At 40.7% G+C, this 22,441-nt stretch overlaps 1 protein-coding gene across 1 annotated transcript in view; it reads right to left on the reverse strand.

The window, feature by feature from the left end:
* Positions 1-22,441, reverse strand: part of reps1 (RALBP1 associated Eps domain containing 1) — a 29,961-nt gene that overhangs the window by 5,240 nt on the left and 2,280 nt on the right. The window contains exons 2-18 of the mRNA XM_074684991.1: positions 18,966-19,089; positions 14,631-14,860; positions 13,783-13,945; positions 11,504-11,634; positions 9,521-9,683; positions 9,373-9,436; positions 8,878-9,032; positions 6,802-6,923; positions 6,290-6,370; positions 3,531-3,618; positions 3,105-3,206; positions 2,776-2,836; positions 2,491-2,692; positions 2,223-2,405; positions 1,849-1,938; positions 277-431; positions 77-182 (exon numbers count right to left, since the gene is read on the reverse strand). Coding sequence (XP_074541092.1) covers positions 77-182; positions 277-431; positions 1,849-1,938; positions 2,223-2,405; positions 2,491-2,692; positions 2,776-2,836; positions 3,105-3,206; positions 3,531-3,618; positions 6,290-6,370; positions 6,802-6,923; positions 8,878-9,032; positions 9,373-9,436; positions 9,521-9,683; positions 11,504-11,634; positions 13,783-13,945; positions 14,631-14,860; positions 18,966-19,089 — 2,220 coding nt within the window. The remainder of the gene's footprint in view (positions 1-76; positions 183-276; positions 432-1,848; positions 1,939-2,222; positions 2,406-2,490; positions 2,693-2,775; positions 2,837-3,104; positions 3,207-3,530; positions 3,619-6,289; positions 6,371-6,801; positions 6,924-8,877; positions 9,033-9,372; positions 9,437-9,520; positions 9,684-11,503; positions 11,635-13,782; positions 13,946-14,630; positions 14,861-18,965; positions 19,090-22,441) is intronic.

Consider the following 22,441-nt stretch of genomic DNA (forward strand, 5'->3'; position numbering starts at 1 on the left):
TGTGGAACGACACCATGTAAGCAATCTTACTGCTTTCTTTTTTTGGGCGTTAAGAGAAAATGTAAATCCTGCTTACCTTCAGCTGCTGCTGCAGTTCACTGTTGAGTCGTGCCAATACTGTGTTTGTCTCCTTGTTTCTTCTAATTGAGGCTTGAATCGCCTTTTTATCCTTTCCTACTGACCTGAAATCAACAAGCATGTATTCATTTTACTAAAACATGATGCACACAAAATAACCACCTTCATTTTTTAACCAGACATGACAGAGTTTCATACCTGGGGATGGAGGGCTGAGTGGCCAGAACAGCTGCTATGACGTTAGATTTCTGGGGCCCATGTTGCTCGTCCTCCGGCCGAAGCTCGTCTTCAGATTTCAACCTCCGCCGAACAGGTTTAGGAGGAGGGGCTATTGGACCAGATGAACCCTTGACCTGGTTGAGAGCAAAACCAGGACATATTAAACAATAACAATGGCAACATTTACATTTAAACCCAATTTTGGTCATGTACACCCCTATCAGAATATCCCCATCCAGAGGAACATTAATTTGTCTTTTGTGCATGTTCTGTTTGAAAGGAATCTTGGTCTTTTGAGGACAGGCAGTCCGCAGTGCTGCTGTTGCAACGGATAGTAAGAAAAGCAGAAATGACGTGCATCATGACATTCTCAGTACATCGAGATGTTGTCCATGGGTTGCCTTTGTGATCGGCATACCATGTTAACAGGAATAACCCTGTTTGCTAATGCGTGTTAGTGACGGGTTATTCCGAATGTTTCAGAAACCAGAATACTGATCTGAACCCAAATAGGAATAAAATTTGTGTTCGATAGATTATTTCCTTGTTGTGACAATGCTTCTGGTCAATAAATCTTATCCTTTTGGAGACGTGTTTATTTCCTTTTTAAAGGTCCCATACTATGCAAAAAATCTCTTTATTAAGTCTTTGAGTGAATTTTGTGGGTCTTTGGCTTTCCTCTCTGCCCACAAAATGTGATATTTAATGACAAAACCTGTACTTAGTAGTGCTTGTTAATGTAAAATCCTGACCTACAAGGAGCTGTTTGGATTTTGAGGATTTGCCGACGTCAGCAATTCCCTTTTTTGACCAATCAGGAGCAAGTCTGACCTGATTGGTCCACCGGAGCCGATACCCCTGAACCCCCTCCCAGCTCACTCCCCCCCTCGCTGCTGGAGAGAAATGGAAAATGCTGAAGTTGAAGAGCCATCACTACTCTGTTTTTGGCTGTAAACAGTCACACAGTTCCATGCACAAGCTTCCCATCTCAGAAGAAGACAAGACTAAGTGTCTAGAGTTCATTTATGAAGGAAATGTTCCAGCTACACTCAGTAAAACTGTGCATGTGTGTGCTCGTCACTTCACGGCCGACTGCTTTTCCACCTTTGGACAGTATAACAGAGGGCTAGCGAATAGACTGGTTCTGAATTTCCGCTTAGACGGTGCCACATACGCAAGGAGCACGTATTTGTTTGATGAGCAGCAGTGCTCAGTATGTGGGTTGTGCCTTTTCGCCAAATATTCTCTGCTGACGCTAAACAGCTGATTGTACCATTGACTCTAAGTTTAACGTGATCATTTTCTCTGTCTTAAATGTAAAAATGTTTAAAATAATTTGAGTTTTCATTCATTAAGACAGAATAACTGGAAGATCTCTTTCTTTGACCCATTCATAAAATGATAAGAAAAAGCAAAAATAATTACGTCCTGGTTAGCTTCTGCTTGTAATACCCATGGTTTTCACAAAACATAAATGCTTACACTATTTTACTTTTTATCCAAAGTATGGCACCACGTTAAATCCACTGCTATCCAAACATGCTGACTTACAGAGTTAACAGTAGCTGTTGCTCTCTCGTCTGCTTGACCGTCACTCTTCACTGTTCTCAAAGGACCAGCGCCCTCTGGTGGCTTCTCAGTCTGTGAACACACAGGTACCAAAAAGACTACATGTCAAACTCGTACATCTTGAAGCAAATCGAGCTGTCGGCTGTTTATATTCTTTGAAAACAGCCATGTGATTAAGTCAATGTTCATCTGTTTCTAGTAGGTGTCACATCAACAGTAGACGGTAAGTTACACTGAGGCTCAACTCTGGCTTACTTCAGCAGTTTAAGAAGAAACCTATTAGAGCATGTTTCTGAAGCATTCAAGATAGCTGCAAGATCTGAATACAGATGAATAATGAACAGGTGAGGACTGACCTGTCCAGGCTCACTGTGAATATCAACCTCAGGCAGACTGGAAGGCTGTTCAGACGCAGCGAAGGCCTGAAACTGACTGAAGTCAGCAAAATTAGGCTGCTGGGGGATCTGCTGAGGGGAGGTGGCCCCTGCTCCTGCTGCTCCCTCAGCTTCAGAGCGATGCCCGGTGTGAGGCAACGACGTCTAAAGAGAGGAAGAGATGGTGAACAGAAGTCATGAGGATGCAGTGAAGTGAGGTGGACGTTCAGAGCGCTTCTCTCTGAGTTACCTGTGTGGGCAGAGGTCGAGGAGGCACAGCTGGAGGATATGCTATTGCGGAGGACTGGGGTTGCCCTGGTGCAGACGTGGCAGCGAAGGTGCGGTTCATGTCGAGAGACGAGGAGCGAGAGTGAGACGGGTGGGGACGAGGCGGCGGTGGAGGAGGGGCGGCTACCACCTTCAGAGCCTCTGGAGACGTACCAGACTGAGACCTGGACCAGGGAAAATTAACTGGGTGTAATTCAGTAAAACAGAAGCAGAAAGATAGTCCAATCACAGAAAAACTAGCGCTTACCTTTGTCTTGTGATTGGCTCCTGGTCTGAGGTGAAGGAGTCTGAACTGCTGTAACCATCACCTTTAAGAAAAAGATAAAATACATGAAGAAGTCCCTTAATTTTTCTTATCATTGGAGAAACTAAATCCTGGATTATTTCCTTTCAAATCAGAGTCAAATATTTCACACAGAAGAGTGGAGACGGACCGGACCCAGACCTGGTGGAATTTAGCCATTTATTTTTTTTTAGCCTTTATTTTCAAACTGCCAATCTTAAGTCCGACAAAGTTGTGGAACAGGTAGAAATAGACGATACCGTTCATGGCACCGGAGCTCGTCTCATACTCACCCACAGTGTTGGCGGCTACAAACTTCATGGAGGCAGGTAATTTGGTTTCTTCAGGCATTTCAGGAGGTTTCGCCAGCAGTGGACTGGTGGGGTGGTTGTGGTCTACGGGTTTAAAAAAAGAACAAGGATATCAAAAAATCTGAGTCTGCTGAAGTTGACCACACACATTTAAAGATTTGCCAACAGAATCGGAATAATATAGTACTTGTTAGAATGAGAGCTCTAAATGTTTGGCTTCACTTTTGATGAACTGTTATGTTGTCCAGCATTTTACAGCGGTTTGGATCAGGTATCTCATCTGTATCCATTAATAAATCTTGGAAAAGCTTTCCCTTTGACAATCTTCCTGTTGTTCACTCATTATCAGACAAGTCTCATTTATTCATTCATTAGTTAATGATGATGTGGAAACAGAGATCGCCTCACCACTGCCGGTCCTCTTCAGCTCCATCTCCTGCATGTGGATCTTACTGGGTGTCATCCGGATGGGGACAGGGTGAACGATGGCTGTGTCCTGCAGGATGGATGGAGGAAGAGGAGGTCAGAGAGGGGAAGAACGATGATGGGTGGAGGGAGAGGAGGTACACAGACACAGATGTAGTCCAGAACATTCTGTCTTCAGTTTTCTGATCAGCTGACTTGTGAGTTAAAATGCAAATAGCCTGTAGTTTCAACTTTGTAGAAGTTCTGACCCTTTGCAAACCTTACCAAATTTTCAATCATCCTCATATCTTTGTTTTTGCAATGTTTTGGGAGGTATTTGTGATTTCTGTATTTATGGAGATGAATACATTAAATAGAAAGGGTTCTGTGTAGAAGCTGGAAAATAAAATATTAAACCACATATTTATTCATTTACTGTTTAAAGCAGTGACCCCCAACCTGTGGGTTGCAGCCCTGTTGCAAGTGGGCCCCCCAAATCATTTCCAAAATAGCATTATTTGCAAGCAAATAAGAGACAGAAACTTTGGTGTCTGTATTTATGGGGTCGGAAGTAGACTGCAACATTTTTTGAGACTTAAAAGTGGGCCCTGAGTTGGAAAAGATTGGGAACAACAGGCTTCAAGTATTGCCCATGTTTGATCTCCTTAGGGTGAAATTTGTATGTTTTTCAGAGATGTGATTTTGCACAAAAAATAAATTAAATGCCATAAAATCTTGTAAGTCATTAACCTGTCAGACTCTAAACTCAGAAAAATATCAAGTTTTCATTTCATCATATTGGAGATAATTAATGTATAGTGCTTTGTTTACCACCATAACTTCCTCTCTGGTTGAACAAGATGAACTGAAACTGTTCTTGTTGAACTGATTAAACAGTATTTCTAACTGGTTAAAAGTTCAAAACGAGGAGAAATTTATTCACGGGCGAATGATTTATATCTAGTAGAAGCAGAACATTTTTTGTCATGTTTACAAAAGGCAGTAACAGGGTTCCCACAGCTTAAGGCATGACTTTTTAAGAATTTTGAATGCCATTTGAAATTAAATTTAAGACCAACTTTACAATAAACACAAATGGTATTAAAACACCACATTAATTACACAGGGTTAGGGACAATTAATACAGTCCCAGCTGCAACCACATCAATGTTTGTTGGTTCCGCGATTCCTTGATTGTGTGATGTTACAACATGAGTCACTTGGTGAATTACTTAAAAAAAAATGTTAGCATTTATTTTGAGTTTTAGGTCCATTTACAGTCTTACTAACATGTGATAACATTTTTTAAGACTTTTAAAGATTAATTCAATCAATCAATCAATCAGTCTTTATTTGTATAGCGCCAATCATAACAAAAGTATCTCAAGACACTTTAATTAAACAAAAACATTTACAGGTCTAGACCCGTAAATGTTAATAAAATTTTATTTCCAGAAACCCAACATCAAGATAAGATAAGGAGTCTTATCTCATCTTAATCCACCATGAGTACAGGACTTTGCAGCATTTAGCAAGTTACAATGGAGAGGAACAACTTCCCTTTAACAGGCAGAAACCTCAGACAGAACCAGACTCATGTTAGACAGGCATCTGCCTCGACTGTGTTGAGGTTAATTCAAGACATTTTAAGGCCATCCAAGGACTTGTTTTTAGATTAATAAATTGAATGCCTTTTAAAACTTTTTAAGGATCTGCAGAAACCCTGAGTAACCACGTGGTGTCTCATAACTTGATTTAAGAGATTTTAGGTCCTTATTTTAAGAAACTAGGGATGCACTGATATCGATACCGATATCAATATTGTCGTGATGGCCAATAACCGATATTTACCGATACCGAAATTGGTTAAAAAAAAATAAAAAATATCCGAGATGATGTGTCAAGGTAGTTCGGAGAAAAAGAGCGGCCCAATCATAAGAAAAGACGACCATGGAGAGGATCAAAGGATGGAGCACCCGAGATGGACGTGATCAAAAAAGTATGTTTTGTCTGTTTTTTGGAACAAAAACACTAAGAGAGACATAAAAGAGGAGACTCCACTCTTCTTCAGTAGCTTTGGTGTTTACATAGTCATAGAAAACAAGATTATTTGGGTCTTTAAAGATCGTTCAAGATGCTCTGAAAATGCTGGCAGTTAATGAGTGAATATCGGCCAATATCAATAACATATCGGCGGATATACAACACTTTTAATTTACAACTATGAGCCAAAATGAAGTTTTTTAAATGTGTTTTGTTTTTTTTGTTTTTCAAACTAAGTAACAAGTAAAAACAGGGAGTTAAATATTAAAGAACCAGGGTTTTTCGTTGTCATTGTCAGGCTCTAAAGAGATGCACTGTATTGACAACAGCATGTGAGAGTCTTCCTGTCATTAGAGTACGAGGGTCAGAAATTAAAGTCACAAAATTAAAATCTTCAACAGAAAACCTTTAAAGAAAAAAACATTAGACTTCCAGAACAAACCAAAAATGTAAATTGTTTTGCTTTTCACATTCTGCAAAAGCTTTAGTGATTGGTGGATGTCATTGTAGAAAAAAAAAGGTGATGTCCAATAGCAGCTAAGCCAGCCCAATCACAACACACACTGACCACTGCTGATGCAGCAGACGACAATTTGAAAGACCGTCATGCACAAAGTCAGAGAGACAGAAAGAGAGAAGGAGAGACAGAGAGATATCACAGAGAGGGTTAATGTCTGTCCATTAATGGTGAAACCATGCATACTAAGTGATTGACTTACAGGGTCAGCTGGTGCAATGTTAGAGTCAAATTGGGTCAGAGTTTGTGAGCTGGAGGAGCGCTCGCTAAACGTCTCCCACTGCTGCAGGAGACAGACAGACAGTGAGAAAAAAACACGTCAGTCAGCCAGTGCAGTGACATCACACATTTACATCATCAGCCTGAGCCTCCACCGTGATGCGACATCGCCTGTCGTCAGTCGGATGACAACGACAACGAGGTGGCGATGCGACATCATCAGCGAGCATGAGAACAAAACAAACACGGCTGACTTTGGTAACAGGACAGCAGGCTACCACCACAGTCCGAGGAGTGAGGAAAGAGGTGCTGGATTATCAGGAATTATGTTTGAGGATGAATCGAATCATGATGGATGGATGGAGAAAAAAGCATCTTTGGCAGATTTCACCTGAGCGCTTAATCATGATGAAACAAACGCAGCGAAAGCAAACAGACATGGAGCTAACTGTGGAAATACAGGAAGTGAGGATGATGGTGTGTGCGTGTGGGAACCTCGCTGCTCTGGTTCATCTCGGGCCAGGCCTGGTTTAGTGAAGGCATGGAGGGAGATTTGCTGGGGGTGACCTCAACCGGGGAGCCCGAGTATCCCACATCAGCGGTCTGCTCTGGGACCTCTGCACAGGAAACATTAGACACAGGTTAGCCAGATCCATCAATACAAGTCAAAAGCCCCGTTTCCAACAAGCAGTCCAGTTTAGATCAGTACGGGTCTGATTCAGTTTAGATCAGTACGGGTTGGCTCGGTTAAGCTTGGTCCTGTTTGTGTTTCCACGGACAACTGTGCCCCCTTGTGGTAGGCGGCATGTAAGCCGGATGCCAATAGCTGCATCAGTTGCATAATAGTGTGTTGCCATAGCAGCATGACACAGCGTATCCTAAGGATGGAACAGTTTATGAATAAAGTTAATTTTACCACTCAGGTTGAAGCGAGTATGAAGCTTTGATCATACGCACGTGCAACACGAGGTGAAGGAATACAGCACGACACTTTGTGGGGAAGCATGTGTGATGTTTACATGACGAGTGGAGAAGACAGAGTTAGAGGGTGTACCTGTGGCCTTGTGGCGTTATGCTCTCTGGGAGCAGTTTTTAGATTCAGTGTGAGCTCTGGTGACGGCAATAAGAAAGTGGAGGATAAAACCACAACTGAGTGTTGCTAGCTTAGGCCCCATTTACACGGAGACTCCTGCAACGATTCTTCCTTTGCGTTTTCAGAAGCCACCCACGTTTACATGAGGACGGCGTGAAAACGATCCGCGTTCATACAACTCCAGGAAGACAAGTTACTTCTTCTGTTCTTTCTTTTTCTGTCGTTTTGTTGTGTGAGACAGTCGGCAATCTAACCACGACGTGCATTACCGCCACCTACTGGACCGGAATGGATCAACTGGAAATGTGGCTGAGCGCGCAGCCTTCACCTGAAACTGCGAGTGCGCATGCGGTGACATCAGCGTTTCACCCTGAAACGCTCTGCTCCTCGTTTACACGAGGCTGGATGGAGGAGCGGATTCAGATCTTTCCACTCTGGGGAGCATTTTCAAAAGATAGCGTTTTCACTGAAAACGCAACGTGGTCCCATCTAAACGGAAGGTTAAAACGCAACGAAATGTTTGCGGAATTGACCATTTTCGGCGACATGTAAACTGGGCCTAAGTGACTTCTGGGACAGCCAATAGTGACTTTCCTTACTGAGGAGTTGGCATGTTGAAACTAGCAATGTTTCACTCAGCTTTAATGATGTTTGAAATGGGAAACAGCCTAATTTTTTCAGCGTTTTCATGACTATACATGACAGAATCAATTAAAAATAATCCTTTAATGGTGGATTATTAGGGTATATGGTAAAAATATGTTAAAAACAATGAAACGAAAACTATGACCACAAAACCCTAATAAGAATTGAACTGTGGTTTTTGTGAACCATTCCATCCCTCATGTACTCTGCTAATAAATGCAATGAAGAAGAAATTTTTACTATAAACACATCCTGCACTTTTGTCCTCTTTATGATTGGCATGTGGCTCTTTGTTGGAAAGCACAATCTGTCGCACGGTATGTGACGATTCTTTCGACCAATCAACAGACTGCAGTGTTGTAGCTCCACCTTCTGGGATTGGATCAGTTTAGTCTGGCACTCATACAAAAGGGTCCCAAAAAGTGGGAAGGCTCGTCTCGGTTATTTGGGGATCTGTCCCAGGATTAGTCAGTGGAAACGCTGTAGTGCCGAAGTGCTTGGTGGAAACGGGGCTAGATGGCATTACCAAAGGTGGGGAAACAATCTGAGAAATCATATTTTCACACGTGTCCTCTGGTGTTGAATGGAACCTGAAAAAACCCCAAAGAGTTTCTTCTTTTTATAATGTGTGTCTGAAAAGTTGACTGTCAGCCATGAGGAGGATGTGGAGTCAAAAGAGCTCCAGAAAAATACAGAAGTCCCTTCATGGCAAGATCATAATAAAAGCTGTAAAAAAAATGAACCACTGTTTGCACTCTGCAGTGCTGTCACCCTCCAGGTTTTATGAGGCCTAACGCTGGGAGAGGGAGCAAAATAAAAGAGAGGCTGCGTACCTGCTGAGTCATCCAGGTCAATCAGCTTTGGCATCAGGCTCTCAGGCAGCTTCTCAGGCAGGTCGTAGCCGTTCTTTCTGGCCACAACCAGGTGAAAGGCAGCGCAGAACTCGTCCAAGGTCAGAGCTCCGTCTTTATCGAAGTCTGAAAGCTCCCTTTGAGGACACAGAGGCGATCTGTGAGTCTGATATCAACCTCCAGATATTTCCTCAAACACCTGACTGACATGCACCAGATCTAAAACATATTTCTCTTGACTTCCTCATGTTGGTGGCTGTAAAGCTCCATGAGAGGAAACATGAGCAGTGTAAACAAAATAACTCCAGTGGTTGTGATTGTTCCAGTCTGCTGCTTTATTACATTTCACGGCTTCCCACATCAAGTGGAATAAAAAGGAAAATTAATAAGACCTCATTAATGACAGTGCTGGTGCAATCTTTAATAAGACTTTTGTGGGAAGTTCAGAGGTTCAGAGATACTGATCTGACAACTTACCAGATATGTGACAACTCTAAAATCGGTAACTTTGATTTGGTGAAGAACTCTTTCGCGGCTGACCCTGGAATAAAAAGTAGATAAAGAGGAGTTAGGGCAAGTTATCTCAAACTTTGAGACAACTTTTGTGTGTGTGTGTATTTTCTACCAGGTATGAAGCCTGTGAGGTCTGGCTGGATGGTTTTAAACTGGTTAATGTAATACTGTCTCTGCTCGTCTGTTATCTTCCACGGGTCGTCGTAGCCGCTGGACTGTCTCTGGATCTCATTGGTTGTTGCTGCTGAGGCCACTGTTCGTATCGTTGTGCTTTCCTATAGGAAAAGGAAAAGCTGTGGCTTACTTCTCTCACTCCACAGTGATACATCACCACAAGAAGTCCTTTAATCCTTCATTTATCTTTAAGCCTACAGAGGTAGACAGATGCTGAGGTGGCTCCAGCCTCCTCTTTAGTACTGTTTGTTCTCACATAGCAAAAAAAAGAGATAACTTCTTATATGGGCTTATGAAAGATATATTATATTAGTTTAAAGGGCATATTGCAGGTTACTTTTTAAAATTAACTCTTAACATGGTCTGATAATGGCAGCAGAATAAGTCAATCATTTCTTTTAGATTTTATTTAACGAAAAAAGGCACAAATTTAGAGGAAGAAGTGGCTCCTTTTTTACCATCGCATCATTTAATTAAACAAAAGGGACTCGCATTCCTGTACTACACTTTGAGCTAATGTGAACAACAGGTTGTCATGAGTGAGATCGAGCTAGCAGGTCATGTTTATTGTGTTTCTGCCGAAGTATTATTTAATTTGACCATCCATTAAGATGATTCAGACGTGTTTGGATGGATGGATACAGAAATATTAGCTTAACAGGACGCCAAGTGCACGTTTTCAGACTCGGTGAGTTAGCGTTCGTGCTGGGATTCTTTTTGTGCAGCTGACAAAACAGGACTTTATTTCTGGATCGGTCACAAAAACACAGTCGTTGGTGGTGCTCATTTCTCGACAGGAGGATTGATATGATGGAGTCTTATAAAATCTACGGATGGAGTTCAGGATGGGATACTGGAGCCGGGTGAGACTGACACGGCTGCTGTTCCATCAGACACCACCAGCTTCACTGTCAGCAGCAGCAGCCCCTAACCCGGCAACCGATGACAAGGATTTGTCAGAGATTTAGCCCGAGATTCAACCCAATGAACCCAAATATGAGCTGAGCAGCGTAGCTAAGTCTTAGTTTTCTGACTCTAGATCAGTGGATAGTCCTCTCTGTCTTTCTCTCTCTGGTTTTATCATGGCAGCTCAAAGGACATTGCTTTATGATCAGCTCCTACACCTACTACTTATTTTTGAGGTCAGTATATCTGATTTCAAACTTTAAAAACCTTGATGTGAACACAGCATTAGGCTACTATCACTAGCTAACAGCGCTCACTCAGTTCTCCTCTGGTTGAGATTTTCTCCCTCTTCATTGACAGGAGTGACAGTCTGATCCATGTTTATTAATGTTATACAGAGGCAGAAGCAGCGGGACTCCTAACTGTGACGTCACGTTCAAATGCCGGTTTTTAATGCTGAAGTACAAAAACTTGTACTAAAACGTCTCCAGGAGACCCTGTGGTTTGTTAATTCAAGAATTTCTTTCAGGATGTTATTTTAAGTTATTTCCTTTCAATTTCTTAACAGCTGTCCTTAACCTGCAATATGCCCTTTGAATTAATAAAATATATCATATTGAAGACGAGGGAAAACCTTGATGCTTTTTTGGAGATTAAATGAATAGGGCTGGGATGATATGCTATTCTCGTGATTCGATTCTTTCACGATTTTTGGGTGCCGATTCGATTTAAATTGCAATTCTCCAATATTTATGATTTCTTGCGATTTTTAGTTTGCTTTTTTAACATCAGACCATGTGAAAAAGTGAAATGATGACGATAATGTCTACAGACTTTATCAGAAGCCAAATTTTTCATAAAAATACACGTCACATGTGAGTCCGACAGAAAAATTTTGCCCTCTGCTGGAGGAAAGTGGTAACTTTTTTCCAATCCAGTTTAGAAACAAAGACTGATATATTCTGATATTAAAATGTATTGAGAAGAAAACATTACAGAGGTGTTATTACTCTACCTGGACTGATGAGGGATGCATGGCTGGGATCGCGCTGGATGGCGGGGTGTCCGCTGTGAAACTGACCCAGCTCTCCTGACTGGGAGGGGGAGGCGAATGAGACGACCACATGCCGTCACCTGACACTGGAGCTGGAGGGAGGAGAAGAAAGCTTTATTATGGAGCAGTGTTCAATATTCAAGCTATGTAGTTCCTCTTTTAAGCTGAAAAGTTAAATATTCTAAAAAAATAGAATAATTATCAGTAGCAAATTTTCTCAAATATCAAATATTTTACATCACAGTAATTTCTAATAAGCAGAACGGAGCATCAAATTCTGACACCTGAGCTTCTGAAACCAGGTTTGTTTCTTTTTGGAAAACAATCATCATTTCATTCTGGTAAAAGCTCAGCTCAGACCAGAAGTCTCCTCTGTTCCCTTTATGACTAACTGCTGTAACTGACAGCCTCAGCAAACATTGAGCAGCAAACAGGAAGTAACACAAACACACAGTACTGTGCTCTGTACTGACTCAAAAGTAGAAACTACTTTTCTGTCATGCTTCATCATCAACTGATACAAGTTTGCTGTTATGGATAACGCCTCAGTTGATGCGCAGAGTGAAGCATCCAGACTTTTTTGTCTCTTTGTATTGATGAAACTATTGTCCCAGCCTGGTTTCATCTCTGTTTTTGTTTGCCATCCAAAGACACAAGGTGAAATGTGAAATACAAGGACAGAAACCCCAAAAATCCCATTTAAAAAACTAACTCAAAGAATTTTGACTTTGCAGTTTGGTCCTTTCACATACTAGGAGTAAACGTAAATGATCTATCCCAGGGGTTCCCAGTTTTACTTTGCCAAGGCCCCACAACCTCCTTTGGAAACCAACAGGCTATGCTTCAAAATTTGTAAAGAAACGTCAGCTTTAAGAATGTATTACTTAACTTTTATTCACTTTTCAATAATTATTACAGTGTTTTAGGATAAGAAATTATTAACAAACAAAAGTCAGAGTCACCACAAGTAGGTCGTTGCAAAATCAGGACTCTGTCAGCTAAGGTGATATAGTCCTTTCTTACATGTAGTCAGTAGACAGGGGCTAAAGCCACAAAAAATTTGATCAGTGGTTTGCATGAGCCAGGTTAACGGGCCAAAAGGGCATTAAGTTTAATGGAGGTATACCCCACCATTACAGGTGCTAACAACAAGATTACAGCGCCTGTTTGGCTGTTTAAAGACAGATATCGTGGGATGCGTCACCGTTTGAGACGAAATATGCAAAGACAGCGGACAATCCTTTGGAAAGCTGCTCTCTGCCATCAGTTTTATAAGTTTGATTTGCTCTTTGCTTTTATACGTCTGGGTCCTTCCAAGCTGTGTTTGGTGAAATGTTGGAGTTGATAAACTGCTTTAAGAGTTTTTCATCAAGGTGCGGTCCGTTGCAGTGCTTGTTTCACAAAGCAGCTTTCATATTACTGATTTTACTTTTCACCACGCACATTTACCTTGTTCAAGATTGCCAAACTTTCTCTTTCTCTTTGTTTACCTGATTGACTCACTGATAAAAGCTGTTTGTGTATTCCTATAATAAATTCTCCTTTTCTTTCCCTGAATTTTTTTTTCTTGATCTTCTCTCAGTCACACTGTTACTGCTCACCAGGTTAATCACTGTTTATGAGTGGTAGACATGCGCAGTTCGGATTTGTTTGATGGGTTTTCCTTTCCTTTTCCTATGACATAATCTGCACCTGTGTCTCTTTCATGGTGTAATTTGTTAACTGGCTGATTATTTGCAGTCGTGCAAATGGCTGGATATGCATATGGGCCCAGGTCGAAACAGATCATGACATCATTGTGCCTAAGTTACAGCTGTCATACATGGTGTGGTGAGGTACAACAGGAAACTTCAGAATCCAATGATTACAGCACTTTAGGTGTTACATGTTCAGGACAAATGGTTATTTAAAAAAGATTTTGATTTGATTTTTTTCCCTTCTTTCAATTTTTCTGAGCTCCCCCCAGTGCCTTCTGGCAGCTTCCACTTTGAAAACCACTGATTTAACCAACAAGACGCCAAAACCTCCTGTCAAATACCTCTGAGAAATTAATGAAATGCAGTCAGTTTGGGGTTGAAGTGAAAGGGAAAGTGTCAAAAACAGATGCAGCAAAATAGTTTTTAAATCTAAAACTGGTTGTTTTTATATTGATTTTGAGTTTAACAGTTGTGACCATACACCGTACTTCTCTTATTACTGAGTGTTCATTTTGCAGCGGTGACTGGATGAGTTCATTTTACCCGCTTGTGGTTCCCTGAACTGTGTCCACACTGCTCCAGTTGCGGCCACAGCTGGCTGCCTCTCTGCGTTTCCTCCGCTGTGCTGCCGCTTGTGTTTCCTCCACGAGTGAGGGGAGGTGGGGGGAGACTGGTGAGGGGAGACCACCGGGGACGTGGGCTCGGGCTGTTAACACATAAACGCAATCGAATGCATCAAATATACATGCAGAGTCACATGTTTTATTTACTGCACGTGTAAAAACCTGAGGTTAACATTTCCAGAAATCTTTACAAATCTAAATCCAACACATGGAGAAAGTGAATTTAAGCATCATCGTGTTACGGTATCAAGTGTTATGGGTGTTAACTGTCAAATATTCAGATTTGTATCTGGATCATGCCAACAACTGGGCCACAAACCAACAAAGACGCACTTCTTCAAAGCTTCTTCTAATCTGTTCATCTCAGATATGGTTTGTTCAAGCAGCCGGCAAAGGAACATTGTGCAATAGATCCAAATAGATAACTGTGGAGGAAGAGGTCCACACGAGCGACGGGGAGCAAACACATTTCTGCTGCTGGTTTCAGCACAGGAACAGCAGCAGCGGCAGAAATGTCAGAGAGTAATTTGAGGGAGAAGCAGAGAAAGAGGAGCAGGAAAAAGACAGGAAGTGCAACACAGAGATATCAGCTGCAGGATGAAACTGACTTGATGTTTTGGTCGCAGTGAATACAACTTTTAGAGGACTTGGAAGAAAGTGAAGCATGCTCAGCTTTAATCCTAACATGATTCAGATAATCTGCAAATTTAATGATATGCTAACCTCCTTCATTAAAGTTTCATGATCATATAAGCGACAGTATCCCACCTGTGGTTCGACGCTGGGTGCCAGAGGCTGGATGACTTCATGGACAGGATGTGCAGTGGATGTTGGCGGACCCTTCTTGTTCTGATGCCCCCGGCCTGGTGGTCTGGGTATTACAGCAGTAGCAGATGCCGGGTACAGCCCCTGACTGTCAGAGTCCTGGTACAGCGCGGCGTGCCTGGCCTCCGCCTCGTTCTTCCCCACCACGAACCTGGGCAGCGGCAGGTCTTTGACTGTGGAGACAGGAATCCGTTGGCAGGATTAACGCACAGATTAGCTGGGTATTGATTTTCAGGCGCTTTAATGCAGTTAGCCTGAAGGCTGAGATCTGTCCACATTACACCAGAACTGTGAGGAATCATCAGCCTGTCATGTTTAGTGGATTTCAGGAGTTATTTGTTGCTGATGAGTGGAGTTTTCTTGCTGAAGCTGATCTCAGTCATTATGCCTTCACAGTACTTTACATTTCCCAGCATTTCTAGAGATGAAGTGTGAGCTTGAAGCTATTTGCTGTGGTTTCTATGAGTTTGTTAAGAGTGTGACCGCTGATTGATGAGCTGTAATAGTTAAAACACGCATTGAATGCTTTGAAGAAACTGCAGTGAAGGGGACTGTTTGTCTTCATTACACTGGACAAACGACACACACGCTGTGGTTGATTCATTTTTCCCAGGATGCTTCAGGAAAACTAGGGAATGTATATTGATAAAAGAAAAACAAGTTTGTCACAGAACTCCAAATCCACTTTGGGGTTTATTATTCAGTATTTCTTGCTCCATTTCAAACAAAGAAAAATGTATGAAGGAGTCTGAATCAACGATTTAACACAGGACTTCACACAAACTTGACTTTTGTATTATTTGGGCGGGTAATGTTTTTCTAGCTCTCAACCTCCAAAACGAACTATATCTGATTCTTATCTGGTCAGCACAGTGTGTTCCAAGGCTGTTTCAACAAGGAAACCTTCAAAATAAAGCAAAGAAAAATGGTGAGACAGAATACATAAAACATATGAAAAAGATAATGTGGTGTGTAGCACACTAAAACACACTGATAATGCTTAAAATCACAGAAAATAATTTAACATTTTTTCAGTTAGATCTGATTTGCCTCCTGAAAGCTCCCTGAGCTGGATTAAGTCGTACAGAAATGTAATAACTAGTAACTTCTGCATCAAAAATGAACATTTTTTCAGCTTTAAACCTCTTCAATATTAGGATTTGTTGTAATTTAATAAATAAATAAATCTGTTTTGGGTGTTGTAAGACAAAACAAGCAATTAACAGACCTTTCATCTCACTATAGGAAATATTGATAGATCTTTCTCGGGATGGGAACCTTTCACATTTTAAACGATGCAGTATCAATGCCTGGTACTTAGCAATCGGTATCAGTACTCAATGGCACCAATTTTCATTACTTTTGAGTGTTGATGTGACAATAAATATTGATTTGTTTGATAATAAAATCTCAAAGATTTTCAATTGGACACATTTATTCTTCAATATATAACCTTGCAATGCTGTGTTCATGTCCAGCGCGGAAAATCTCTTCTCTTCCACAGTCACAAGGATGTGTATAGGCACCTAAATATGGTACCTTTTGATTTTACGTGAATCAGTATTCGGTAATACAGACAGACTGGTTGGTACCAGAGGTCATGTTAACTGATAATTCTTTGCCTTTAATTGAATTTTTTGAGCAATGCAGGAAAAATCTGAAGGTTTCCCATCATTTTGAAAGATTAGAAAACCCAAGAATGATCCAGTCCATCACTGTAATGTAGACATACACCGGTGCCCATTTCCTTAATTTTGGGGGATCGGTGATCAGCGCAACCGTACATATTAGGGATAGACCGATTATTGGCCAGGCCGATTATTGGGGCTGATATTTGGAATTTTGGGGCACATCAACATCTGCCTTTTTTTAAACCGACAGCAGACATGAAACCCATTCTGAAACTCACAAAACTGTGTTGTTTTGGCTCTGATGCTTCTCTGCACAGAATTTCTTCCTGTCTACCCTATGGAAGCCCTAGATGGTCGTATAAAATCAGTCATGTTAAACCAAACAGAAAACTAATTAAACTGCATAACATGTCTGTTAAAGGCAACACAAACTCAATTCTGTCCAGTTTCATTGCAGTTACAAAGAAATTGTGGAAAACTCTATTTACTGTAGACAACGTTAGCTAATTTTTTTTTTTAAGTTTTCATTTAACTTTATAAAACATGCTGCTGAGCCTGGGAGCTGTTTAATAAACATATGCTTGAAGGCATTTGAATTGTTGCAGTTTGTATTGTTCAAAATTTTTAACTCCAATATTTTCACTTTGACTGCAAATGAATATCAGCTTTAAATATCGGTTATCGGCCTCCTTGCCTACTGATAATCATTTTAAGTATTGGCCCCCAAAAAATCCATATTGGTCTATCTCTATTACATATGAATCTGATCTTACATCCAGGAAGGTCTGACAGCCAGCCATTGTTGCTTTTTGCTCTGAGACCTGAAACCCAGGACACTTTATTGGTTGTTTAAGTTAAAACATAAAGATTTTATTGTTTCACAGGTATTGTTCAATGATTTTCAATAAACTAAGATTGGAAAATTGAAGGTTTATGCTGTCAGTTAGAAAAAAAAAACTGTATCAGCAGGTCAGGTTTTATAGAGATCCGTGATCTGCCAGAAAACTGTGATCAGTGCACCCCTACTTTAATTGTTTCACAACCACTCATTAGTCAATACAGCACCTGCAGTCGACCCCCTGTCCAGTTGGTTGGGGGCGTGCATGATTAATTAGGTATCATATTGTCATGTTGTTGTCTTGGGTTGTTCTTACTACTAATACTACTTGTACATATGGACTGCATGCTCTCGGATTTCCCCGCGGTGAAGCCGGTTCTGGCAGGATCAGGAAACCCGTCTTTCTAAGAGTTGCGCCAACTCTTTATTAATTTTAAAAAGCATGCTCTGCCTGCTGTGCAACAGTTTTTAACTTTACAAAGCTCTAGACAGCAGGGTCAGTATCATTATTCTTGTTTTGGATTATTATTATTTTGGACTTTTTTAATCAATATTCACACTTTCAGCCCAATAAACAATATAATTGCCCTACATAAGTCACTTTACAAGTTTTCTTTGAGTAGCTTTTGTGATGAAATGCTAAAACATACAATAGATATCTAACAGGTCTCATCATCAATTTCTTTTTAACTGAGGGATCATCGTTCACTATGAAATAATTTTTACGATTCTGTCCGTCAAATTGACAAACAAGTAAAATATCTAGTGCAACGTCATCCCTGGGTCTATCACAACTTTTTCAAACTTCACAATCTAAACAATGTAGAAAGCAATCATCACAGACTAATACTGAAGTTACTCATGAGCTGCAGCTCCAAAAACAACATGATGTACAAGCAAGCTGCTGCTGTCCTTAAACAAACCTGTGTGTGTATTTTTTATGAAACACAGAGCAACTTAACACAATGATCTTCATGTTAATATATGTTCGCGGTATACCTCTGAAAGCTCAGGCTTATAAAACAGTAAAGGAGAGAAACATGTGTGAACTACATCTTTACTAAGAGAAAGATTCAAATATCCCTAAATCTACGAATCTGCACTAAGTTGTGCACAGTGTTCGGTCTAACAGGAGGAAGTCGCTTCAAAACTTCCTTTTCTTTGTCATCAAATTATGAAATCATTTCAGGGACTTGGTTTTGCAACAAGTCACTTCATGCAGCTGAAGACTGTGAAATCCACCCGCTGTTTTTCAAGACCAGTCGCACCAAAGACAAACAGAAAAAAAGCAATTTTGCAGTTGAAACCCTCGAGCGCTTGGACTCCAAACGCTGTTCAGTGAAGATAAACAGAGAGCTGGTAGCAGCTGTTTGTGAAGTTGAACACCTGAGAATGAAAATAATGAGCTAATGACGCTGAAAGTAAAGACAAACCGTGACAGACAACAACACTACCGTCCATAAAAAAACAACAAGAATAACTTCATCTCAATACAAACTCACTGTGATGGACTCATTAAAGCAAATATTAAAAAAAATAAGGATTCTTATTATGTTATGTTCTTCTAAATCTTAGGCCTCAAGTCTTCTATACTCCCTGTGCTTCCTGTCTCATGATCTCCTTAAATTCATTAAATCTGAACTCCAAACAGCAGATTATCAAAAGATGTCCAGCAGCCTGGAAACACAAAGCGCTTGGATCTGATAAGAGGAGTCCATTGTTAGAGAATCTGATATTTTCCTGAAGCTGCTGAGTGGCTATTTGTTCTGTTTTGTGTCGGAGGTGTTTCTGGAGTAGGATCAAGCTCACCCGAGTTGAGGCTCTCCACCCTCAGGGGCAGACCTGACTGGGCGATGGCGATGAGCTTCAGAGCGATGTAGAACTGGCTCCGCCCAAAGTGACCCAGTCGAGTGGCTCCACACAGCTCTGTGATCTAAACCCACACACACAAGGGAAACAGTTAACAGTTGTATTCACTCGAAACCCTGATATTGGCACTTACTTAAAGAAGAGAGGGGAAAAGAGGTTGAATGGTGGTCACAAGACGCTGTAAAACTTCAAACACTGTGTAAAAGAAATCCCAAAATTTATTAAGGTTGATGCTGTTTGGAATCTTTGATTCACAAAAATAGCCAAAGAAGCTTTCAGGATTACTTAAAGAGGGGGTATTGTGCTTTCACATATTCCAAACACTGATATAAAGTAACGATGCTGGAGGAATCCCAGAATCTGTCTGTAACCTGCTCAAAACGGTTCGTTCTCAAAATATCACAAGCTATTCATGTGACTTGCTAAAATGACGAGGTCCCCACAGACTGGTACATAACGCACTGAAGAGATGGACCTTAAACACCAAGGTCCGCCCATAGCTCTACCTCTGACAGGCTTCTAAAAGGCTGACCAATCAGAGGGAAGGGGGTTTTGTGGAGCAGGTAGCTTTAAAGTAAAGGTGCAAGGATCATAATTTTCTGGCTGGTCACCGATCACTGATCTGCCGATACTGATTTGGGCCGATACCGATTTTTTATTCTTTATTTTTTTATAACTGACAGCATATACCTTCAATGTTCCAATCTTATTTTATTGAATATTATTGAACAATACCTGTGAAACCATACAATTTTTAATATTTCAATTAAACAACAAATAAAGTGTCCTGAGTTTTAAGTCTCAGAGCAAAAAGCAACAATAGCTAGCTGTCAGACCTTCCTGGAGATTTTTTTGATCAGTTTCATATGTAAGGATCGGCCAATCACTGATCCCCCAAAATTAAGGAAGCAGCTCAGATGAGTGATTCAGAAGAGGCTGAAACAAAGCTTTTCTAAAACACCACTATGAGAAAAAAAAAAGAGTTTTCTTGTTAGCTTTAAATCATGTAAAGCTAATATAGGGACAAAACAAATTCTAAAAAGGGTTAGGGGAAGATACCCCCTCTTTAATGTGGATTTGCTGCAACAAGAGAATGAAACAGTAAAATAATCTTAAGTCTCAGTGTCCTGTTTTGACCCAAATGTAAGAAAAGGTTTGATTTGTTAAAAATAATGTGACAACATGTGAAGTGTTGTATTTGGGAAACTTAACACAAGAAATTATTCAAAACAAAGATGGATACCTGGCTGGAATATTACTTGTGGCATGTAAGAAAGCCATAACAAGAAAATGGTACAAGGAGGACCCTCCCACTCTGAATAACTGGATGGGCATTGTGGAGAATTTTCATGACATGGAAATCTTTACACACAATTTGAGACTTCAACAATCTATTTGTCAAAAAAAAAAAAAAACTGAAAAAGTGGATGGACTTTCAAACCCACCTGAAAGACTGAGGAGAACTGACTATTTACAAGGAGGCTATATGAACTTTTGTTAACTGGCACCAAGTTGTTATTTAATATGTTTTTTTTTTGCTGTAACCTCATTAAAAAGTGAATAAAATATAAGAAAAAAATGTGACAAAGTGGGGTCCTCTTAAAATCAGGGTCTAACCATTTATACATGCTGATGGTTGTCTAGGGTAGCTACACGACCGCCAGATTTTTGTAAAACAAGTGACCTCACTGTGGCTGCGGCGATCTGTCAATCACAGCAGAGATGCAGTGACAGGAGATGAGCAAAGGAGGTGCAGTGGTTGTCGAGAGCAAAGTGGACCAAAGTTGGGCAAAATAACAGACAACTGAGGCAGAATTATGACGCTAATTTTTAAGGTAATTATGGCCAATGCAGCAGCAGACGTTAAACAACAGTTACAGTATGTGATGTCCGAAGGGGAATTAAAAATGTAAAGAAAAACTTATCATGGTCCCCAAAGCCGTCATTTCCAAGAGACTGACAGGGGGGCGTGAGAGTTTGTTATTGAGAAACGTAACAAAGGCAAACACCTTTCCAGAGCTGTCACTGAAATTACATTTGAAACACAGATCTTAGTAATTTTATTTAGAGTGAAAAGAGTATCCAAAAATTATGATTTAATGATTTTCTCAGAGCTTCAATCACAAATACTTTTTATAAACCAAGTAAAATTTGGTCATCACAGTCTTTTTCTGAAGATTGGTTTTGATTGGTTTTGAAAAAAGAGGGTCTTCTTGTAATCAGGGTTGTCCTATATTAGGGTCAATACGGTATAAGCATATCCACGTTGTGTGTCAGGAGCACAACCAGCTGTGCAGAAAACCTGTAATCAACCTTGTTTCACAATGGAAATTAAAAAATATGTGTTCACATATGTCCTGAAAAGTCACTTGAAGCACGATTAGTTGATAACACCGCGATGCTGTGAATTATCTTTACAGATCGCAGGTTAGCCTGAGATTCAACCCCGAGGTTGAAAGAGGTTAACTCAATTTCCTAAACTTTTGCCCAGGAAATGATCATCACATACAAGTGAAAAAGGTTGATAATTGCACTATTTGCAGTGTGGTTTGACCAAAACACACTCTTTTCAAAAAGTAAACTTTTAAATGTTAAATCACAAGAGAGTACAAGTTTAATTCAACTCTCTTTCACTGGAAGACATTCAATGTGTCAAACCCCTAATAATCCAGATTATCACATATTTCCTTTCAGTTTGTGAAGCCAGGCTGAGCTGGATTTGTGAGAAACTAGAGATTTTGGAAGCGAAACAGAATCAACAAAATGTTTTAAATGTGCTCAGTCACACACGGGGACGAAGGCATGTTTAAAACTAACGCAGTCAAACTTCACAACATTAGCATGACTCCTCAAGTGTGAGTCCTTCTGTATCAACAGCCCGCCACAGCTGACTGATCCCGCTCCTGCTGACAAAGGACTTCTTCTGAGTGTGTGTGTGTGTGTGTGTGTGTGTGTGTGTGTGTGTGTGTGTGTGTGTGGACACAAAGAAAAGCACCAGTCACTTTTCTCAGCCTGTTACAACACAACACTGTAGCTGCTGTATGCACAGGCCACTATCTCCACAGTGGAAGCAGGGGATGACAACAGAGCCTGATTCTCCCACCACAGTGCTCCCCTTGTTGACCTTGAGAAGGGTTCTGACTCACTAACTGCAAATATTAGCCCACAGTGAGACCTGGAGTCGCTAAAATATGGGCTGCTGGAGTTTGATTGGATATTCACAAGTCATAGTTAGCAGAGAGTCATGGTTTGGTGACTATTAGGGGTGCATGATAATTCACAATTTCATTATCTCAACGTGAGCATGTCCAACACACACAGTTAGCAGACACACACAGCTTCCTGCCTTGCTCGCTGTCAGCTTCCTTTTGATTAGTTTGAGTCTATAACATTGCAAAAGCAAGGTTAGTTATTTT

Source organism: Halichoeres trimaculatus, unplaced genomic scaffold, assembly GCF_033239565.1.
Source record: "Halichoeres trimaculatus isolate MK-OKI-2021-1 unplaced genomic scaffold, fHalTri1.1 fHalTri1_scaffold_13, whole genome shotgun sequence".
Taxonomy (NCBI): domain Eukaryota; kingdom Metazoa; phylum Chordata; class Actinopteri; order Labriformes; family Labridae; genus Halichoeres; species Halichoeres trimaculatus.